This window comes from Mytilus trossulus, chromosome 13 (genome assembly GCF_036588685.1).
Source record: "Mytilus trossulus isolate FHL-02 chromosome 13, PNRI_Mtr1.1.1.hap1, whole genome shotgun sequence".
NCBI classification, from domain to species: domain Eukaryota; kingdom Metazoa; phylum Mollusca; class Bivalvia; order Mytilida; family Mytilidae; genus Mytilus; species Mytilus trossulus.
This window is the reverse complement of record NC_086385.1, coordinates 3,705,262-3,728,690: the sequence shown is the minus strand read 5'-3', so window position 1 is coordinate 3,728,690 and position 23,429 is coordinate 3,705,262. Positions and strand designations below refer to the sequence as shown.

Here is a 23,429-nt window from a genome sequence, read left to right as displayed (position 1 = left end):
GGAGAACATCAATTTTTATGACACTTATTAACATCAGCATTGCTCTGAAGTAACAGTTCTACTATATTTGTATATCCTCCTTTACATGCCACATATGATGGAGACTGACCTTTCTTGTCACACTGAGAGACATCAGCATTGTTCTGAAGTAACAGTTCTACTGTATCTGTATGTCCTCCTTCACAGGCCACATACAATGGACACCGTCCATCCTCATCACACTGAGAGACATCAGCATTTTTCTGAAGTAACAGTTCTACTATATCTGTATATCCTGCTTTACAGGCCGCATGCAATAATGACCATTCATCTATATCAAACTGAGAGACATCAGCATTTTTCTGAAGTAACATTTCTACTATATTTGTATGTCCCCCGTCACAAGCCGCATTCATTGGTGACCATCCATCCTTATCACACTGAGAGACATCAGCATTTTTCTGAAGTAACAGTTCTACTATATCTGTATATCCTGCTTTACAGGCCGCATGCAATAATGACCTTCCATCCTTATCACACTGAGAGACATCAGCATTTTTCTGAAGTAACAGTTCTACTATATCTGTATATCCTGCTTTACAGGCCGCATGCAATAATGACCTTCCATCCTTATCACACTGAGAGACATCAGCATTTTTCTGAAGTAACATGTCTACTATATTTGTATGTCCTGCTTTACAGGCCGCATGCAATAATGACCTTCCATCCTTATCACACTGAGAGACATCAGCATTTTTCTGAAGTAACATGTCTACTATATTTGTATGTCCCCAGTCACAGGCCGCATTCATTGGTGACCATCCATCATTATCACACTGAGAGACATCAGCATTTTTCTGAAGTAATATTTCTACTATATTTGTATATCCTTCTTCACAGGCCGCATGCAATGGAGACTGACCTTTCTTGTCACACTGAGAGACATCAGCATTGTTCTGAAGTAACAGTTCTACTGTATCTGTATGTCCTCCTTCACATGCCACATACAATGGAGACTCTCCATCCTCATTACACTGAGAGACATCAGCATTGTTCTGAAGTAACAGTTCTACTGTATCTGTATGTCCCCCTTTACATGCCACATACAATGGAGACTCTCCATCCTCATTACACTGAGAGACATCAGCATTGTTCTGAAGTAACAGTTCTACTGTATCTGTATGTCCCCATTTACAGGCCGCATTCAATGGACACCATACATCATTATCACACTGAGAGACATCAGCATTTTTCTGAAGTAATATTTCTACTATATTTGTATATCCTTCTTTACAGGCCGCATGCAATGATGACCATCCATCATTATCACACTGAGAGACATCAGCATTTTTCTGAAGTAACATTTCTACTATATTTCTATGTCCTGCTTGACAGGCCGCATTCAATGGTGACCATCCATCCTTATCACACTGAGAGACATCAGCATTTTTCTGAAGTAACATTTCTACTATATTTCTATGTCCTGCTTGACAGGCCGCATTCAATGGTGACCATCCATCCTTATCACACTGAGAGACATCAGCATTTTTCTGAAGTAACATTTCTACTATATTTCTATGTCCTGCTTGACAGGCCGCATTCAATGGTGACCATCCATCCTTATCACACTGAGAGACATCAGCATTTTTCTGAAGTAACATTTCTACTATATTTGTATGTCCCCATTTACAGGCCGCATTCAATGGTGACTTACCTTGATTATTACACTGATTGACATCGCCATTGTTCTGAATTAGCAGTTCTACTGTATCTTCATGTCCTCCTACACATGCCGCATACAATGCTGACTCACCAGATGTGTTACATTGAGATATATCAGCATTGTTCTCTAATAAACATTTAACTACAGCTGAATGTCCTTGTGCAGATGCCTTATGTAAAGGCAAACTGTCAATTCTCTTTGTGTTATTCACATTACATTTAATATTAACAATCAGAAAGTGAACAATATCACTGTATCCCGTAAAAGCTGATTCTAATAAAGGTGTTGTATGTGTGTCAAGCTTCTTTAATACCGTTTTTGCATCATCATTCCTTCCTAAATAACTTATTAACTTATCTCTAAATGTCTTATAAATTAACTGGTAATTATGGAATGTACTTATCATGACATGCTGTTTTAAGTCACTTAACAGTCGTTCAAAGTAAATTTTTTCTTGGTCTGTTGATAGTGCAATTGAATTATCACCTTCGTGGACTTCCGTTACAGATTTGAATATGAAATGATCCCGAATAAGTTCAGGGGGAGCATATTTTATAAAACATTCTGTTAGGTCTTTTCCACAGCTTACAGCTGCCATTTTATAGATTTTGTCATGTATCATTCTATACTCTGTGCCTCTCAATTTTAAATAGGTGCCATTTAATGTCGAAAAACCAGATTTTAAAGAATTTCTATGCTCTTCTTTGTATAAATCTATGTCAAATTCTTTAACAATGTTAACAAGTTTGTCATCCTTCCTTTCTGAAACTGATCCTAATTTCAGCCAATCTTTTATTAATCGACATTTAGATGAGATAAAACTAGTAAAAGCACACAATGGATCTTTGTTTTCATTGATAATGTTGTTTATGTTCTTTTTATTATCTGAAACTGATCCTTTTGTCAGCCAATCTGTATTGAATCCATCATTAAATATGATACACAGAGTAAGAGCACAGAACTGTTCTTTGTTTTCATTAATAATGTTGTTTATGTTCTTTTTAATACTAATTAAGGGAGCTATAAACAGTTTCTTTACATCCTCAAATGTTTTGTCTTTCGACAATTTACAAAGCAAAGGAAAGTAATCAACGTTCTCCGTGACTTGTTTTATATTGTCAATTATGTCATGAGGAAGGTACTTGTGCAGCATATGCATTCTTTCAGCTTCCAGCAGACACAACGCGGGTGATAATAAATTGCATTCTTTCTTTGTGAATAATGTAATACGTTGAAACTGTCCTTCTTTATATATATGCAGTCTACAAGACAGCAGTAGTTTTTGACTGGATACCTTTGAAACCGTTTTATCATTTTTACTTGCAACATCTTTTTCTGCAACTTTAAACATTTTCTCAAATCTTTCTGAATAATCTCTCCACGTCTGTAACGTCTGCATGTTCATAGTTTCCTTCCCACAGATGTCGTCAACAATAAACACTTGGTTTTTGTTTTCGTTATAATAATTCATAATGTCTGTTGGTCCTCTTAACACAGGTATTATCTCATATCCAAAATTGTCACGTAAGTGTAAAGCAGCATGGTGTATATTTGAAGATTTACCACAGCCCGAGCTTCCTGTTACAACAATACAGTTATGCAAGGGTAGAGATTCCAATAAGTGACGTGTTGCTCTGGTTTCAAAAAAGGTAGTTTGGTCTTGCTCCCATTCTTTAACTTCTTGTCTTTGTTGAGCTGCAAAGAAAAAAAAGGAAAGCTGAGTTTGTAAAATTCAATTTTGATCTAACCAACAAGAAAATATATCCAATCTAAAACGCCTCGTTCACTTAACTGATTGTAACTTACAGTTTGTTTTTAAGCACATGTTCAGAGCATAGGAAAACGAAAACTTAATCGTTTTTATTATTGTTTAACTGTTACAATTATTTTTGATAACATACATCTATTTCGAAAAATAGTTAAAATAAGCTATTCGAGTACTGGTCATCTGTATACATGCTATAGTTTTATCAACCAATAGTCTGTACTTTCAGAAAGCGTAGTTAAGCCTAATTGGTTGCTTCATCAAATGCACCAAGAACATAAACTCATCATAGTTACCTGGATCAAAATTGTATATTTACGTCAGACGCACGTTTCGTCTAAAAAAGACCCATCAGTGACGTTCGAATCAAAATGTGTTTAAAAGGCCAAATAGAGTACAAAGTTAAAGAACATTGAGAACCAACAATTCATAAAAGTTGTGACAAATAAATGTAAACCTGTCATCCTTCAGTCATGCTATTCAAACAATATCTTTACATCATCCCGTTTTGAGCAATATGACTATTTATTTTCAGCTTCTACAAGGCCTTGATATTAATTTAGGAACCCCCATGACCATCCCCTGCCTGGATATCAAATTGTCGTCCCAGATTAACCTGTTACTTTAAAAACCATTTAAGTAACAGTTCATTATAATACTAATAATCAACGACCAATTGAAACAAAGTCAAGCTCTTATGAAACCATCTGAATACTCTAGGATGCGCTCTGAGTGTCTTTTGGTTATTTTTGTTGATGAGTAGTTGACTAATTGATGTATAACTAACATGTTTTGTGTTTATTCTTAAAGTGATTCGATATAACTTTTGTTTGATTGATATAGTATAGAAAAGGACCAAATCACAAACACATTGATAAAGAACAATGATAAATAAATATTGTTTCAGTGTCCCTCGCGTTGCAAACATTATGTGTGTCCAAGTGCAACAACTAAAACATTTCCTTAACACATATTTAAGTGTCCTTTAAACATGTTATACATATCTTAGAGAAATGTAGGATTACAATGTAATTCTTACATATAATTGATGTTTCCAAGGGACATAACTCTTTAAAAAAAGTGTCAGAGATATTACGGATATACACTTTTGATATCAGTTTAATTAAAATATTGCAGGAATTATATACCTTAGAGCGCCTATTAAACCATTTGACTATTTTGATGTGAAGTCACATCATCGCTGTCAGATTATATTAATGCAATAGGTCAAATGAGAATACAAAATAAGTTTCGAATATACTGGAACGGTTCTTCCCATATGAAAACACTGGCGCACCTAGGAGGGGTGGGGTTGGTTTTGGAAGAAAATAGTATTATAATTTGGGTAAATAAAATTAATTATAGATTATCATTAGTAAAATTGAGAATGGAAATGTATCAAAGAGACAACACCCGACCATAGAGCAGAAAACACTAGTTCAGTGATAATGGACGTCATACTAAACTCCTTTTTATACTCACAAGAACTAAAATTAAAAAATCATACAAGACTAACAAAGGCCAGAGGTTTCTGAAGTCTTAACAAATTCTTCTTCTTTAAATTTTAATATCAAGGAGGGCATACATAAGGTGACATGTTGTCATTTCACTTCCTTAAGTTCCAAGTGTCATAACGCCAATGATAGTGGGGATTAAAAGAGGGACGAAAGATACCAAAGGAACAGTCAAACTCATAAATCTAACAAAAACTGACAACGCCATACCTGTGCAATAACCTCTCATGTTTTTACATACCAACGGACTAACGAAAACAAGGTTGGTTCATAAACATTTGTGCATAAATATCTTAATACTTTCATCTTAACATTTGCGTGCAACTTCTTATTTCGCGCGTCTAGCGTACTGAATTATAATCCTGGTACCTTTGCTAACTATTCCTTGACGTAGATAAACATAGGTAAAATGCATTCTTTTTAATAAATATTATTTTGATTTGACTTAAGAACTTACAAATTACTATATACTATATAAACTCATAAACATATATAACAACGAGTCATTGGTAATACAATCTTAGTAAACTTGACTTATGTATACCTTGGATATTTTGTAAAAAATGATCTTCAAAACGTTTCTTCTTTTCTTCCATTAGCTCCTCTGAAAAAAAAACCTCAGTTGCTCAATTCGCAATACATCAATCATTTGTTGTATTTGTATTATTTTATATCATACAGCTATTTTTTGTGCATACTAATTTAGCACAAGTTTTCCATAAGCATGATCAGACTCTTTGATGTTTTAATTTAAAGTTTTTTGTCAATGTGCATTACTGTTTTATGTGTTTGTTTGCCTTTTCTAGGAACTTGCAATGTTTTGTGTTTGTGTGTTAACACAGTGTTTCATCAAAGACTATACACTGCCAAAACAAAAAAACAGGTTTCGGTTAAAGTACATAAAAGGGTCATTATTCGTAACAACAATGTACTGTTGGTATTGTTTTACCTCTCTTTAACAGATATTCACTAAAATTAAATCCCAATATATCCACAGGAATAATTTGAAAGGTATAACTTTTTGATTTTAAAAGATGGAATACCGGTAAGACAAAAAGGCTGGTATTACTAAATGCCCCATACACATATGATTGGTCACTTGTTCATGCTCAAATGGAATATATAATAGTAAGATGTCTAACAAACTTACCCTGTCAAAACACCTCTGTATCGCTTTGTTTTTAATTGCATCTGGTAAGTTATTACATGTTACAGATCGTATACAAAATCTATTATAGTTGTTAAGGGTATGCATAAATTTTCATCTATATTAAGGCCATTTAGTGAATTAGGTTAAACGTTGTTAATTTTATTCATTTCAGGGTAAACAAAAAATCCCTCCAAGAACATATCTATATAATATTTTGATGTTTACTGGAACATTTAAGAGTGGCGAAAGATAGATATCGAAGAAACCTCCAGAAACCAAGAACAACTGACAAAAAACGAAAGAAAGATGAAAATAACAAAGTGTAAAAAACATAGAAAAACTAAAAACTGAGCAAAACAAAACCAAGAAGAGTAAAATATTATTTACGATAAAATAAAAAAAAGTAAAAAGATCAACATTTCATCCGAGTTTAAAACACATCTAGGTACTTTGAAAGAGAAAAATGGTGTTCTGTACATCACAGTCAAATATATACTTGAAGACCCATAGATGGCCTTCGGGTGTTTTGATTTTTATTTGCTTTTTGACCGGGTTGGGTTTTTTTTGGTGCTTTTTGATCAGGTTGATGTCTCTTTGAGACATTCTCCATTTCCATTCTCAATTTTATCAAATATTTTTCCATCTCTGCGATCAACAAGCCATATGTCATGAATGTGTTCATTAAATTCAAAAAAAATATTTCCAGTGAAAAGACGCAAGTGCCCTGTGCTTTAAAGGAAACATAAAATCTAGCATCTTTACCTGACAATATCGGAATGTTTGTATTTAGTCAAATCTTAATTGGAAATTGTGATAATATTAAAATTCCAACACGAATAAAAGTATGAACAATGTCAAGATATTTACTGGATTTTCATTAACATTCTGTAATATGTTTTTCGTAATCAAAGTGAGAAGTTATTAAAGGTCATCTGACAGCAAACTTACTAGTATAGCAAAGGTTGATTGGACGTGAAAATAAATATTTCTTAACAGTGAAAAAGTATCAATATAATGTATGAATTATATGTAGAGCCCAAATCATGACTCCGTTGTAAGAAACAACCATAGATTAGACATGAATATTAAATTCCTGAATTCAAAAAACAAATAGTTCTAATGATTTTTCATTAAAACCTTGACACATTTTACTTAGTTTACTTAAGCTCTAAATTGAATACAGGTAAATATGTACAAACTGAGGTCCTCAAATTTATTTTTTTACTTTTCCAATTTGTATTGCTCATTGAGATTATCTTGAATATAGATACATATCTTATAGTTTTGATATCAAATAACAAAGAAATTTTGCTGGTCATTCATTTGCAATATTGGCATATTTATTTTTATTTGTTTTAGTAATCTGTTGAAAGTCTACTGTTTTTGGTATTACCCCAAATATAATTTGTACCTAAATTCAGTATGTAAATACCAATTCGTACGGATTTAATGTGAATTCAAGAAATACCTTTAATATTCTATGGAATGTTTATTACCGAAAATGATTACTCACGTATATCTTCAGCATTCTCCTTACTTTGCTGAAAAATAATTGAGAATGGACATTTCATTTGAAGACAGAATTTAAATTTTATTATAGTAGAAACGGAATCGAATCAATCCTTTATGCGTTTACGTTATTGTTTAGAAATTGCCTGTGTTGGTAGGAAACACATTTTGCTTATAAAGAAGAGAAACAAATCGAAACAAAAATCAAGAATATAAGCTTGAAAATTGTTACAATGGTAAACAAGAGAACTAGGTGATTGCGTAGACATGCAATAAAATGAAATGAGAATCTCAGTTGACAAACCTTTTGGCTTGCTTGTGAGTTTTGCTGAACAAGATTATATGTTGTTGTTTTTAAGATAAGAAAAATATGAGCCTTATTCGCTTACCAGTGAAACTATGGCAATTCGATATATATGTGTTCCTCTACCATATTCATTTAATGTTTGCTTATTCAAAGTTCTCACTGAGTAGCATTTTGGTAGTTGTTGCAATGATGTTTTTTTACACTTTCAGTTTCTACCTGCGAACGTTTTTATAATTCACAAAATGATGAAATTTAGACAAAAGGTTACAGGTAAAATATATCCTTGAAAATATTAACAAAAAATAAGAACTCCAGGATGAATTCAAATAAGGAGGCGTCCATAAATCTACAATATCAAACAACAAAAAAAAAACTGTCCGGTGTCTTTAGCTATACGAAATGAATGAATGTGGTACAACAATATTATGTTTTTCGAGTTAAATGCAAAAATCATGATGATTAGACAGAAAACCTTTATTTTAGAGCACAATCTTTATAAAGTGTCATCCAATGGTTGCGTTTTCATTGTGATTTCAAACATTTTTTTTTGTATTACCAATCTTTGTACGGTTACTGTTTATATCTATCTATTACAGTTTTCGAGATAAACAAACATCGTCCGTTAAGGGTTATAACTCACTGTGGAAACATCAAATATTTTCCGTTACTTATCAATTTCCTAATAAAAGGGACAAAAGATACCAGAGGGACATTCAAACTCATAGATAAAAGATAATCTGACAACGCCATGGTTAAAAATGAAAAAGACAAACATACAAAAAACAGTACACACAACACACTTCCGAAAACTAAAGAGTAAGCAACACAAACCCAACCAATTACTCAGTGATCTCAGATGATACGAAGGTTAAGCAGATCCTAACTATTGTATTGCTGATAATTGTGCTGTTAACAGTTTCTACCTGTCCATTACAGTTTCAAGAACACAAAATGCTTTTATTAATTTCATGCGTCCAAAGTTCTTTTCTGTATCTACCTTGATCAGGAACTCTCAAAGCCACATATTTTAAATCTATGGATGTATAAGTATCGAAACAGTTGAAAAGCTATATGACAAAAAATACCTTAAAAAAGCCAAATCCATCTAAGGTCAACTTTTCTTGAGGGAGTTGGAACATTATTTTTTTATAATTTCAAAATTTATCAACGGACAATTTTAGAAAGGTTTGTTATTAATCATGTCAGTTCCAAAGTACTGACTACAGAGCTGATGATACCCGCGGGGACTTATAAAATTGAGAATGGAAATGGATATATGCCAAAGAGACAACAACCCGACCATAGAAAAAAACAACAGCAGAAGGTCACCAACAGGTCTTCAATGTAGCGAGAAATTCCCGCACCCGGAAGCGTCCTTCAGCTGGCCCCTATGCTAGTTCAGTGATAATGAACGCCATACTAATTTCCAAATTGTACACAAGAAACTAAAATTAAAAATAATACAAGACTAACAAAGGCCAGAGGCTCCTGACTTGGAACAGGCGCAAAAATGCGGCGGGGTTAAACATGTTTGTGAGATCTCAACCCTCCCCCTATACCTCTAGCCAATGTAGAAAAGTAAACGCATAACAATACGCACATTAAAATTTAGTTCAAGAGAAGTCCGAGTCTGATGGTCTACCAGCAGAGTTATCGATAATTTACACGATCATAAAAAATCGACGAAGGTCGTCATTCAAGATCAATAACTCTTTAAAGAGTCTAAACAAATCATGATGTTGTCAATCAGCTGAAATTTGTATATTTTTGAAATTTTCTACGTAAGAAAATTCCTGTTCCAAATCAGGAATATGACAGTTGTTATCCATATTTTGATGTGTTTGACCTTTTGATTTTGCCATTTGATTAGGAACTTTCCTTTTTAAATTTTTCTCGGAGTACAGTATTATTGTGACCCTACTTTTAACAACGGGTTTGTACTCAAAGTGTTTAAAGAAACCCCATACTTGAATCAATCATAAACAGTATCAAACGTTTGCACATCGATTAATATTTTGAAACTACAACTAAATTCATACGAAGTCAAATTTTACACGAAAAAAAACCTCATATACAGTTGCACCGTAGTTTTCGTGAGTGAGCATGTTGTGGTTTAGTTGGTAATATATATAGGAAAATGTGGTGTGAGTGCCAATGAGACAACTCTCCATCCAAATAAAAATTTATAAAAGTAAACCATTAAAGGTCAATGTACGGCCTTCAATACGGAGCCTTGGCTCACACCGAACAAAAAAGCTATAAAGGGCACCAAAATCAAACTGGAAAACCAACGGTCTAATCAATATAAAAAAACGATAAACGAAAAACACGTATAAATTACAGAAACAAACTACAACTATTGTACATCAAATTCCTGACTTAGGACAAGTGCAAACATTTGCATCGGGATTAAACGTTTGAATGGTACCAAACCCTCTCCTTTTTTCTGAAACAATAGCACAAATAAAGGCAACAGTAGTATACCGCTGTTCAAAACTCATAAATCCATGGAAAAAAAAAACAAACTGGAAAACAAACTAAAACCGAGGGAAACGCATTAAATATAAGAGGACAACAACGACACAACACTAAAATGTAACACACACAGAAACTGACCAAGCATCAGAAAAAATCCCACGAGAATAACAAATATAACATCAAAACCAAATACATGAATTTGGGATAGACAAGTACCGTGACACGTCTTATCGCAATGTGAAATTACACTCAAAAATAAGAGAAAACAAACGACGCAACGTTAAAATGTTACACACACAGAAGCCAACAATAATATAACAATGGCCATATTCCTGACTTGCTTAAGGACATTTTTAAAGGAAAAAATGGTGGGTTGAACCTGGTTTTGTGGCATGCCAAACCTCGCACTTTAATGGCAATGTTAAATATAACATTGAAATGACAACATAATATTACAGGACTACAATACAAATAAAAAGGAAAACGTATTAAACAAAGAAACACATGATTAATGAATAACAAAAAGCATCAGATTTGAAATCCAATACGTCAAAAACGCGCCTACTCCACACCAGACCCACCAGTGACACCCAGACATAAAAGATCGAAAGCGAAAAAAAGGGGGAACAAAGTTGTACAGCACTGAAGATCAAAAGTTGAAAAAGGTTGTGTCAAATACGCCTATGTTTATGCTTGGGATAAGAACATCCTTATTATATAAAACAATTAATGCTATTGCAAACAGTAAATTTTATCAAATGAATATAACAGATATACATAATGAAACTGAAGTATTAACTCATTACAGAAAACAAACACGAATACATAATGCAAAGACCAACACAGAAAAGACACACCCGACTCAGTCCAGGCCTCAATGCAGTAAATTGTGAAAATGACGTCACATACGTTGGTGAAAAGGCATTAAAAATTACGTCACATTTGAATTTATGAAATTTCTGAAACATCAGAAGAAGGACGTCACATATGAAAAACTATATCTCAAAAGTAAGATAGAATTAGGATTGATTAAAGATTATAATAGAACCAAACACTGATATTGCATTTAAACACAATGCATATAACAATACTTATTAATAACAATTAACTTTAATATATATATATATGTCTAGTTTGTTATGAATCTAACTTGAAACGTAAATTATCGTACAGATTACGTTGACCAAAATTAAAACTAATAAATGACGGCGGTGATGAATTTTTCTTTTCATGACACATAAATATAATAGAAAAGACGTCAACACATTTGACAAAATCCGATGAGAATTACAAATATAACATTAAACATTTAAACTAAATACATGAATTTGGGATAGACAAGTACCGTAACACGTCTTATAGTAATACGAATTCACACTCAGCAAAACAGTCACAATCGGGAATAAGTCACGTTTGGTAAATAAAAGATTAGATAAACATAGAAAATATGTTATTTTTGTAAATTTTACATACCCTTTCTAAATTACTCATTCTTTCCTGAAAATCATTTTTTAAGTTGTTTAATTCTGTTTGCAGATTGATCCGTTCACTCTTAGTTTCTGTACGTAGAGTAAGTGCATATTCACTAAGAACGTGTGTTTGTTGACGAATTTCCTCCACTATATCTATACCGAGTTTTAGTCCACTTAGTAAATTTTGACCTGTCAAATAAGATTATTGTTTTCAACATTTAGGTATGGAATTTTTATCTCTTTGTATTTTTTCATATTTAGGATCCACTATGATCGAATTCGTTTAAACCTACATAAGGATGTTCGTTTGTCATGTTTTGAAATTTTCTCAGATTTTAGGAATCCTCTGGTTTTATCCGGTTGAATGCCTTTAACATTTTTCCCATTAACCCCAATTTTTCATTTTATAAATCTTGTGCATGTATAATTATAAGCCATTTGTAAAAGTCTTATTAAATCTTACTGATTTTTTTAATAGTTTTTGAGAACTTTAACTTGTCAATAATAAAGCCATGAACAATCAAGAGAGAACATTTTCCCGCCAAAATATCAATGGCTAATATCTCGAAAACAAGCACATTGACCTCTATATATTCTTTGCTTTTTTTATTTCTTATTTAATCCCCTATCGATATATACTAGTTTTATGGAAAGTTATTTAGTTTGAAACTTAGTATCGAATTTCCTTAATACAGAACGTTTAAATTTTCTGCTTGAAAATTATAGTACAATATTTCAATAGGTACCGTTTGTTGCCCATGTGTTAAGTTCTCCCAAGATTTTGTGCTCCTCTTTGCTACTCATTCCAATGTTTTTGACAAGTTGTCCCATCGAATCAAACGAGTCTTTATATTTTGCAGCATTCCAATCCTTGAAGACACAATGCGCCCATTCATTACGTATGTCTGATTTTATCTAACAATAAAACAAAGGAGAAACGTTTTGTCACATACTGTAAAATTTCACAATACAATTACATGTTTTGTTCTATTTTTTAGACATTCAATAAAGTCAAAAAAAAGTATAATCATAATTTTATAGAAACGCATTGACCTAATAATAAGAAAAAGTTTCAAAATATGTTTAATCATAAGAAACTTATTAGTTTATTTTCCATATGCTTGATTAAATCAGACACAGTTATTGGTACAAACAGTGAAATCAAGCAAAAGCACACAGCACAATTATTTTGACTTAGAAAAAGTAAAATACGCACGCTTTAGAATATTCAATGTCGGGCTGCTGACCAAAGATAATGTCCGTTTAGTAGAAAATTTTGGAAACGATTTTAAGTTCATTCAATATGTTGAAAATTACACAGAAGCCTTGTCTGCTAGGAACCTCAGACATATATCTTAACCTAAACATAAGTGAAACGATTTTGGTAAAGTTATTAATTAGCGTCAATGCAGACGACTTTTGGTTAAAAACATCTCATGATTAGACTTTTTATCAATCAATTACACGAAATAAATACTTTATGATTCATACCTTTTCAGCATCAGTCTGCACAGCTGGTGTAAATGAACTGATATTAGTTATTATTCCTAGCAGAGCAGATGCGTCACATGATTCATCAATTGCAGAGTAATGAACCATATTAGGCTGTAGAAACAACTTTGACAATTCCACATGGCTCATTACTTTGTAATCATATTTCTGGTAATCATTTAACCATTTGTTGTTGATATTCTTCTTTGGTACCCTCCTGTTTTTGTTTATTGATTCATAATTAAGAAAATATCTATTTCTTGCTGGGTATTTCTTTAGATAGCTAGGATGTACTTGTGTATCAATGGAGTCACTGGACACCAGTGAATTATACAAGTTACTAACAATAGGATCCACAAATTTTCTCAATAGAGGAGAAATGATTGAATGAAGACATATTCCAACAATCAACCATCTTTTCTTCTCCTCATCTAAATCTCCTGGAGGACCTTAAAGAAAAGTCATATGAGAGAAAAGGAGTTAATGAAAGGGACAAAATGCAATCTGATATAATCCACTTGTCTTCTTTTTTATATATTTGTTGGATTTTTCACTTACGTTTCTGATTTGATGTTGCATGATCAACAAAAATCCGTTTGCTTAGTATAGAAATAAAATATAGATAACCATAGTTGACTGATAAAGACATGATACGGTATGGGCTTTGCTCATTGTTGAAACCGGGCGGAAAACAATATTGCTGTGGAATGTGGTCACTTGTTAAGAGTTGTCTTATTGGCAAACATACCATACCTTCTTTTCTATATGAAATATGCAAGGGAAACTTCTATTTCAACACATATAATGTTGTTTTATGTATTCTGAGAACATCAGAAGATTGTGATGTTTTCTTCTTTTCTTCATGGCTTTCATCCTGTGTAAACAACTATCTTCACTGTCTATGTTATCTTGTGGTTGCAGGTGTCAACTGTATGTACAGCTTCTCTTGTCCGAGTTTGATCAGTTCGAGTAGTGACTTGTTTTCTGTGGATTGTTATTATGTAATCCAGCACATTAGAAATCAAACTCAGCAAGTCGATATAGTACAAGCAGGATTTATTTTATGATCAGTTAACAAGAAAATGTAGCATCTTGATATGAATGTGACCTACCGAATTAGACTTTTTACCGGATTTGATATCACATAAGCAATACGACGGGTGCAACATGTGGAGCAGGATTTGCATACCCTTTTGGAGCACCTGAGATCACCCCTAGTTTTTGATGGGGTTCGTGTTGTTTATTCTTTGGTTTTCTATGTTGTGTCATGTGTACTATAGTTTGTCTGTTTGTCTTTTTCATTTTTAGCCATTGTGTTGTCAGTTTGTTTTAGATTTATGAATTTGACTGTCCCTTTTGTATCTTTCGTCCCTCTTTGATAATATCATGTATATAGAATAACATCTGATGATTGAGTCCGAGAACTCCAACACGACATACCTTAAAATTAAAGAAAAAGTGATCCTCCTTCATCGATCCAAACAAGTATGTAAAGTTTGGAGGAAATCAATCCAAAAATACTGTAGCTCGTGTGAGAAATATCACAAATTGTATTGACGTATACGATAAGGATGAGGCAAAACATGTTTAAAATCAAAACGAAACTTTCTTATGTCAATTTTAACTTTGTGCTAAAATAATATGAGAATATTTGAAAAATAGGACGAAGTATTGACGGATGAAAGGACAAATGAGCATATATATATCATAATACATCTTGTCTGTAATTGGCGTATAGACACAAAAGGCCTCATTTATGACAAACATATAAAGATGATAAGTGAAATAATAAAAACAAGATATAAAAGACAATACCCCTGAATAACAAGCTCACAATTTAATAAAGACACACAAATAATGTAGCCGGGGTTAACTCCTTTGTGAGCAAAGCACCCTAACTCTTTCCCCTTCTACCGCGAACAGTCACGAAACTTCACAACAATGATAACAAATTGCGAAAGCAATCAGTTAGAAATAGCTTAAATTATTAGATTTGCACGAAACATTATTGCAGACATAGGTTTGGCATTCTTTGCTTTTAAATGCCCCTCTCGTCTTCGTATGTGATGTTGGCTTTCAACTGTTTTGGTTGGGGACTCACTGATCAGACATCTATAAACGAAACATGTATTAAGCCTGGTATTTGTGATGAGTCTTTTTACAATTAAAATACAAAATATATATTACAAAATCTGTTCTATATGATTATACCTGTAGTTCTTGGTATTTTTGTCTGTATTTCTTCGACTTTCTTCTGTAAATCCGGTTGTATCGTTCGTTTTAATGACCTTGGTTCTGTTGGTTCCGTCATTTTGCTATTTTTAATCGAACTTATACTATTTTTTCTCTAAACAGTCATCTTCAATACAGGTATTTCTCGGACAATAACTGCAAAAATACAATATAGAAAAATATCCTATTGTCAATGATATGTTCCCATATACATACAATAAATTATGGTAGTTTTCGTTTAGTGTAAGGGGAAACATCGATAAAATTGAGAATGGAAATGGGGAATGTGTCAATGACACGACAACCCGACCAGAGCAGAGCATAAAATAGCAGAAAGACACCAAATGGTCTTCCATGCAGCGAGAAATTCCCACAACCGGCGGCGTCCTTCAAATGACACCAACACAAACTGTACTAGTTCAGTGATTATAGACGTCATACTAAACTCCGAAATATATAAATGAAACTAAAATAAACAAATCATATAATTTAACAAAGGTCAAGGCTCCTGACTTTGGACAGGCTTAAAATTGCGGCGGCATGTTTTTTTCAGATTTCAACCCTCCCCCTGTACATCTAGCCAATGTAGAAAAACAAACACCCAGAAATAAGCTCAGTAAAATTCAGGTTAAAAAGACGTCAGAGTCCTATGTCAGAATAGATCAGAAAAAAACTAAACAAAATGACAATGATATATAAATTAACAAAGTTTGTGGTGCATCTGAAAGATGATGTACAATAATACGATAATTTACGTGTTTTTTTGTTTTTGTTGGTATATTAGGTTGTACATAGTGGTGGCCATAACATTATTTTATAGAATTTAAGATATCCGTGATTCTAAATTATATTAATACTTCATCATCGTCCATGGCTTTGTTCTTTTAATTTGAGTTATGGAAACCATTTACAGCAATATTTAGTATCCTTCCTAAACGTATTTCATATACTCGCCATACCTTTAACCAAACACATATACAAACAATTAACACGTGTGAGATATAGTAAATCCGAATATTTTTTTTAAGGAACATTGAAAATATAAACTGTATAGACGGAATCCTTTATTTTACTTATTTACCTTCATTTAGAATGTATAATTCAATTTTATGTTGTGTATTGCTAAATGAAGACATTTACCGAGTTATAGCACTACAAAAGTCAAAAAGTCTGAAAAGACCAGTTTTTGTCTTGATTTGCATGAACTTTTACTTGACATTCTCCAAAAGTATGACTCGTGTCTTAATTTTTCTTGACAAATTCTCATTTATATCAAATTTGTATGAAATTTACTCGATATATTCTTGACATTCTAAATATGGTCTTAAAATTTCTTGACAAATTCTTGACATTTGAATACTGTCTTGAAATTTCTCGACATATTCTCGACATTCTTATTCTTTCTCAGTTTGGCTTGACATAGTCTGAACATATTGAATTGTGTCTTAAATTTACTTGACAGTTCTGAGTTTTACAAATCATGACCAATATTCATAATATAACTTTAATCTTTATTTCTTTTTACATAATATACTATTATTTTTAAGTTACACTCCTTACAACAAATATGAAGTTTGGCATGTAAAACAAATGAAAATTTGGGTATTTAAATAGTTTCACAAATGAAATATGACTACAAAATCTAATGTTTAAAATAATTTAAATGAGGGTGTGTTGATATAAAACAATTTAAATGTGTTTTTTGGTAAAAAATACAAATTTTGATTCCTAAATCTTAATTATTAATTAAATTATTAAAACCAATCATATGGTAGACATATTTCACTCTACATTCATAATGTCCATTGTTAATATGGTAAATAATTATTGTACAAAAATGTGGTTTATATATAAATAGCAGATTATGATGATATAAAATCATTCTTTTAACAGAAGAAAAATTTGTGTAATGCCATCTGTTGGAATATATATTAAGTATTATACATGGACAGGATGTTCCCCATGAAATTAATTTAAAACACCCCCCAGAATACACGCAACTGTCAAATAGAAATTACTGATTTACCTGTAATCAGCCATACAACTTATCAGTTGACCTGCTATAAACATTCCAAAGATTAAAAGAAAATTATTATTTAATCCAGGAATAATAATTAAAAAAAAGTATTCATAATGGGTCCCATCAATGATTTCAATTTACTATTCAAATTTGAGTGTTGAATTTTATAATTTTTAATCAATAATTTCATTGGTCTCAAACAAACATACATAATATAGATCTAAACATATTTTTTTTCAGGAAGGAGCACGTTAGCGCAATTTTTTGTTGACAAAAAATTATAAAACTCAACACAGAAAAATATAAAACAAAAATGTTTTGGGGTTGTTCTAAAATTATAGAGTTTGAATCAAGACGAGAACAAATTCTTTGACCAACACGAAAGCCCCCCTCCTCTTTTTTTAGCCACACAAACCCAAAAGATTTCATAAACCGTTCAGGCGAAATTTATACTGTTGAGATAGTGTCAAGACATATTTAATACTGTCAAGAATGTGTCAAGACATATTCAGACATTATTAAGAATGTCAAGAATATGTCAAGACAAATTCAGACATTATTAAGAATGTCAAGAATATGTCAAGACAAATTCAGATATTATTAAGAATGTCAAGAATATGTCAAGACAGATCGAGACAAATTTAAGACAGTCAAGAATTGGTCGAGACTAATCCAGACTCTTATCAGATGATACAGGAAGTGTCAAGAAATTTTAAGACAATGTTTATACTGTCAAGACACTTGTCAAGAAAAATCAAGAACCTTTTTAGACAAACTAATACTATATCAAGAATTTTCAAAAATTATGCAGACAAATCAAGAATGTCAAGTAAAAATTCATGCAAATTCAGACAAAAACTGGTCTTTTCAGACTTTTTGACTTTTGTAGTGTAGACAAAAACACAAAGAGTATCCTATGATACATGCCGTGTAACATATTATAAGTTGTGCGCTTCACACTGAAGGCTTGTTATGAAGCATTTGTTTTTGGTTAAAAAACATAATTTCCAATGTATCCACAAAAGCCTATGTGGATCTATTTCAAAAAGTTATAACGTCTTGAACAGTTTTTTTTTTTAGCTCCGAAACCAATTGCAGCTCGAAGACAAAATTAATGAAAATGTAAAGAGCATTAAACACATAACATGATCTTTAACTATACGGGTGCCACATGTGGAGTAGGATCTGCTCACCCTTACGGAGCACCTGAGATCACCCCTATTTTTTGGTGAGGTTCGTGTTATTTAGTCTTTAGTTTTCTATGTTGTGTCATGTGTACTATTGTTTGTCTGTTTTTGTTTTTTTTTTCATTTATAGCCATGGCGTTGTCAGCTTATTTTAGATTTATGAGTTTGACTGTCCCTTTGGTATCGTTCGTCCCTCTTTTATAATGTCATGTTAAAAACATCAAATTGAATGTATTTACATTCTTCGTGCCATTTCAAAATAATTCAGGTATTTGGGTTTGATGTTATATTTGTTGTTCTCATAGGATTTTGGATTCATGAGTTTTAAACAGCAGTATACTACTGTTGCCTTTATTTACCTATGTAAATAAAGGCAACAGTAGTATACTGCTGTTCAAAACATTAAAATGTAACACACACATAAACGGACTTAGCATTACATAAAATCCTATGAGAACAACAAATATAACATCAAAACCAAATACCTGAATTTGGGATAGATAAGTACCGTGACACGTCTCATAGTAATGTGAATTTATACTCAAAAATAAGAGAAAACGAACGACACAACGGAAACACAACGTTAATATGTAACACATACAGAAACGAACTATAATATAACAATGGCCATATTCCTGACTTGGTACAGGACATTTTGAAAGGAAAAAATGGTGGGTTGAACCTGGTTTTGTGGCATGCCAAACCGTCCTCTTTTATGGCCATTTGAAATATAACATTAAAATGACAACACAACATTACAGGACTACAATATAGATAAATTGGAGAACACAATTGACAAAGAAACACACGAATAAAAGCTAACAAAAGGCAACAAGTTTAAAATTTGAATACGCCAGAATTGCATTTTGCAGTCCACACAAGACCCACCAGCGACGCCCAGATACAAAAGCACGCATCGATCATTATAAAAAAGGATTTTACAATATAAAAAAATATATCAAATCAATCTGCATCTAAATATCTTACATATGCAATTATAATGTTAATTCAAGAAAAATCAACATACTTCTTCAGATTGAAAGGAGACAGTTGTACTTCGTATCTACAAAAAAAGTATAGACCAATCAAAAAAGATAACGCTGTCCACGCCATGTATAAGGGATGACACAAAGTCACATTGTAAACATAAGATTTTACATCGGATTGGGCACCACCAGGAAAGAGAAGGTCAGAAGACAAAGCAACGCTTGGCGAAGAACAGTAACATCAGAAGTACAATAGATGGATTACAGCTAGGGGAAAACACACTTTACGACAAAGGATAGACAGTAGTAGACGCAGTTTGTTATGGCCTGAAATCCTACTTGAGACGAAGATGATAAAAATGTAGTCAACGGAATTATGTGTCGTACTGAATATAAAACTACTGGTTCATTTATTATTTCGTTTTATGAGACAATAACCCTGTTTGACTACCAAAATTGGTATTCGCAGTTTGACATGCTCACCAAGAATATGAATAATTTGAGTTTCCCAGAAACATACGCTCATTGGATCGCGACAATATACGTTAACTGTTTACATGAAAAAAAAGCAAATGCTTTCTCTATGATGGTGTATTGTATTAACATATTAACATTAAAAAATGTATTTGTTTTTACTTCTGATACTTTCGACACAAATAGATAATGTAGAACGGTATCAAAAAAAATAATTTAGAAAAAAAAATATTTGAAGGTTTGAACACGAATTATATTTAAACTCGAGAGAAAATATTTTTCTAATATACTGAACGGCAAAAGAAACGTCGCAGTAATTTAAGGCAAACATAATGGAAGAATAAATACTATACTTTTTATTAAATGGGCGTATAAATAACCTTGTTATTTAACAAACTCGCATCATTTCAGTTCATTTATTGTTCATTGATACACTTTTCACTACCATATCACAGATTTATTTAATTCAGGTCTGTTATTAGCGCTGAGTACGTTGACGGTCATTTGTACTGTTTGTTGCATTACGGCGTTCACGTAGACGTTGAGTGGTGCGTACATTGCAGTTAAATGCATTTGCAACGACTGTAAGTCGCTGTCAAGCATCCAAATGTCCTATTGCCTGTTCTATTTATCGTGGGTTGAGTCGTGGCATGAGTACTGCATCAAAAAGATTATGATGACACAAAAACTTCATACATCTAAATACCCTTATAGAGGCACTGATCAACGTGCATCTCATCATCATGAAATGGGACTGCGAAACGTGTCACACGGACCTATCCAGACCACTATTAGAACGACCGAATTAATGAACGCAGATAGCCATAACGGATATTTAAACATAATCTTAGCATCATCTGAATGTAGTTTACCTTAACCAAAAGGAAATAGATATTTTTTTTTCAATGCATTGGAAAATTTAGGATTTCCAAAAATACGACGTTTCTTTTGTAGTTCAGTATATAATATATATTATATATTATAAGAGTTGTTTGTCAGGTTATCAGTGGTTTCATTCAACCGATGTGCTTTGTATGAATTTTAATGTTAGGAAAGGTTATCAAATGTCTATTTATGATAAACAGCAGTGGGTCGCTATGTTATACACCTTTACATGGAATTCACGTAGGAAATACTTGAATGAATATGATATGTAGTCATTTGAACGTCTGAGGGCAGTTATTAGAACGAATTTTGTCAAATAAGAATTTCAATACGTTAAATTTACATATAATTTATTAATACAAGGTACCTTTACATATATTTATATATCGATTAAAATTCTAAAATATAAATAAGTGTTTCGACAAATGACTTTTTTTTTTAAACGTGAGTCAAACAAAATCATGAAAAAAGAACATAAACAGGTGCTTCGGTCGTGCAAGCAGATCCTTCTAATATATATGTCACACGTACAAACCGGGTGAAAAATTTAATAATCAGTTAGTCACCATCGAGGAAAAGACAATCTGTAAAACATATGTATTATAACGGTAAAAAAAACTCGTCATTGAGTCTGTAACATTTTCAAATTGATAATGTTTTCAACTTGGAGCTTTTGGCTTTTGTAAGCAGCAACCCTTAATCAGAAATAAAGAAAAGAAAAGAAAATATGAAGGGTTAGCCAAAACCATAAATAAAAGATAAGACAAATTTAATATACTATATTTTTCATTGCTTAAGTATGAATTTCTAAGAAGTGTCATACTTTAAAAAGCTACCTTTTCGGAATGAGCAGAAACGCTTTTATGGCCACTATTTGAATATATATCAATGAACCAATACAGTTTAAGGCTTGTTCATATATTTTTTGCTGATATGTTAATGGTTCATTTTTCCAACCACAGTTGTAAACACACGGCATCTTTCTTATACGAATTGTATCTTTACCGTGAACCAAACGCAAGTTAGATCAATAACACGTATAAAATATAGTGCTTCTGTATAATGTCTTTTTTTCAAACATTTAAAATATAAATGAACAAACTTTAGTTGCTTACACATGTAACAGAAGAAAGAATAATTTCTATTCATCCACGTTCTTCTTTTGTATTTTTTAATTGTAGGAACTAACTGAGGCGTGGAAGAAATGAACCAAAAAAGTAGCATTTTCTCTTTATATAATTAAGGCTCATTTCGATGTCATTTTAGTTAGCATCTGTCTTATGCTATATCTCTAGTAATGAAAAGCCAGATAGCAAACGTAACCACAAAAGCCTATTTAGATATAATCCAAATGAGTATGACATCTTGGAAATAAACTGATCATAGATACCAGGACTCAATTAAGTATATACGCCAGACTCGCGTTTCGTCTACAAAAGACTCATCTATGACGCTCGAATCCAACAAAGTTAAAAAGTTATTCTAATGTTTAGCTTTTAAGCGTTCACGGTTGCTATAGAAAAGGAAAAAAGTAAAACCCTCACCAGACGTAATCAATAAACTGTAGTACTTCAGATCATAAAACACACATGTAGGTTTGCCCCTAAGGATAAAATGTGTAAATTTAACGAGTTTTATGAACACGCCTAATATACTGGTACATTGGATATATAGTTTGAGTGACAAGGATAATGGCAAAGTATTTATTGTGAATAGTCATCACAATTTGATTTTCAAGCGCAGAAAAGAGCTCCCAATGACCCACCTATGCACAAATATCATCTACCCCTGGTGTTAAATTTGATGAGAAAAGAGTTGTGTCTACATGAAGATGTTACTACAACATTTACAATAGTTATCAAAGGTACCAGTGATGATAATTATATACGCCAGACGGGCATTTCGTCTACATAAGACTCATCGGTGACGCTTAGATCACACTTACTTGATAACACAACCTGACAGTGAGGTGGTTTTTCATTCATGTACCTTTTTGGTGGATTTTTCAACAATGAGATCATCCAAGCGTTGATGACGTTAACGTTCATTTTAATAGACATCGTGTATCTGCTTATAATAGGAAGGACATATGATCATTCTTTGCCAAGTAAATCATTGTTTGAAAAGTTAAAATGTAAAACTGACATACTTTTTCACATGTTTCGTTTGAATGATTTTTTTTACAAAACTTCTTTACTTTTTGTCATACATTTTTGTGTTTTAATAGACAATGAAAACGTTTAGTTCGGTCTTGATC

General features: G+C 32.3%; 1 protein-coding gene across 1 annotated transcript; it reads right to left on the bottom strand.

Moving 5' to 3' along the window:
- Positions 1-8: 8 nt before the first annotated feature.
- LOC134695341 (uncharacterized) lies at positions 9-15,699 on the bottom strand. Its single transcript, XM_063556565.1, has 7 exons — positions 15,600-15,699; positions 13,389-13,837; positions 12,644-12,812; positions 11,899-12,086; positions 7,645-7,672; positions 5,526-5,585; positions 9-3,397 (listed from the first exon to the last, which is right to left on the bottom strand). The coding sequence occupies exons 1-7, from the start codon at positions 15,697-15,699 to the stop codon at positions 9-11; spliced, it is 4,383 nt and encodes a 1,460-aa protein (XP_063412635.1).
- Between the last annotated feature and the right edge of the window lie 7,730 nt (positions 15,700-23,429).

Bases quoted from the DNA above. Each gene is read 5' to 3' on its own strand.
- LOC134695341 (XM_063556565.1), bottom strand. From the start codon at position 15,699: ATGACGGAACCAACAGAACCAAGGTCATTAAAACGAACGATACAACCG. The intron at 5,586-7,644 runs GTGAGTAATCAT...TTTTTTTTTCAG, and splicing joins GGAGAATGCTGAAGATATAC to AGGAGCTAATGGAAGAAAAG. The intron at 3,398-5,525 runs GTATACATAAGT...TTTTCTTTGCAG, and splicing joins TTTTTTACAAAATATCCAAG to CTCAACAAAGACAAGAAGTT.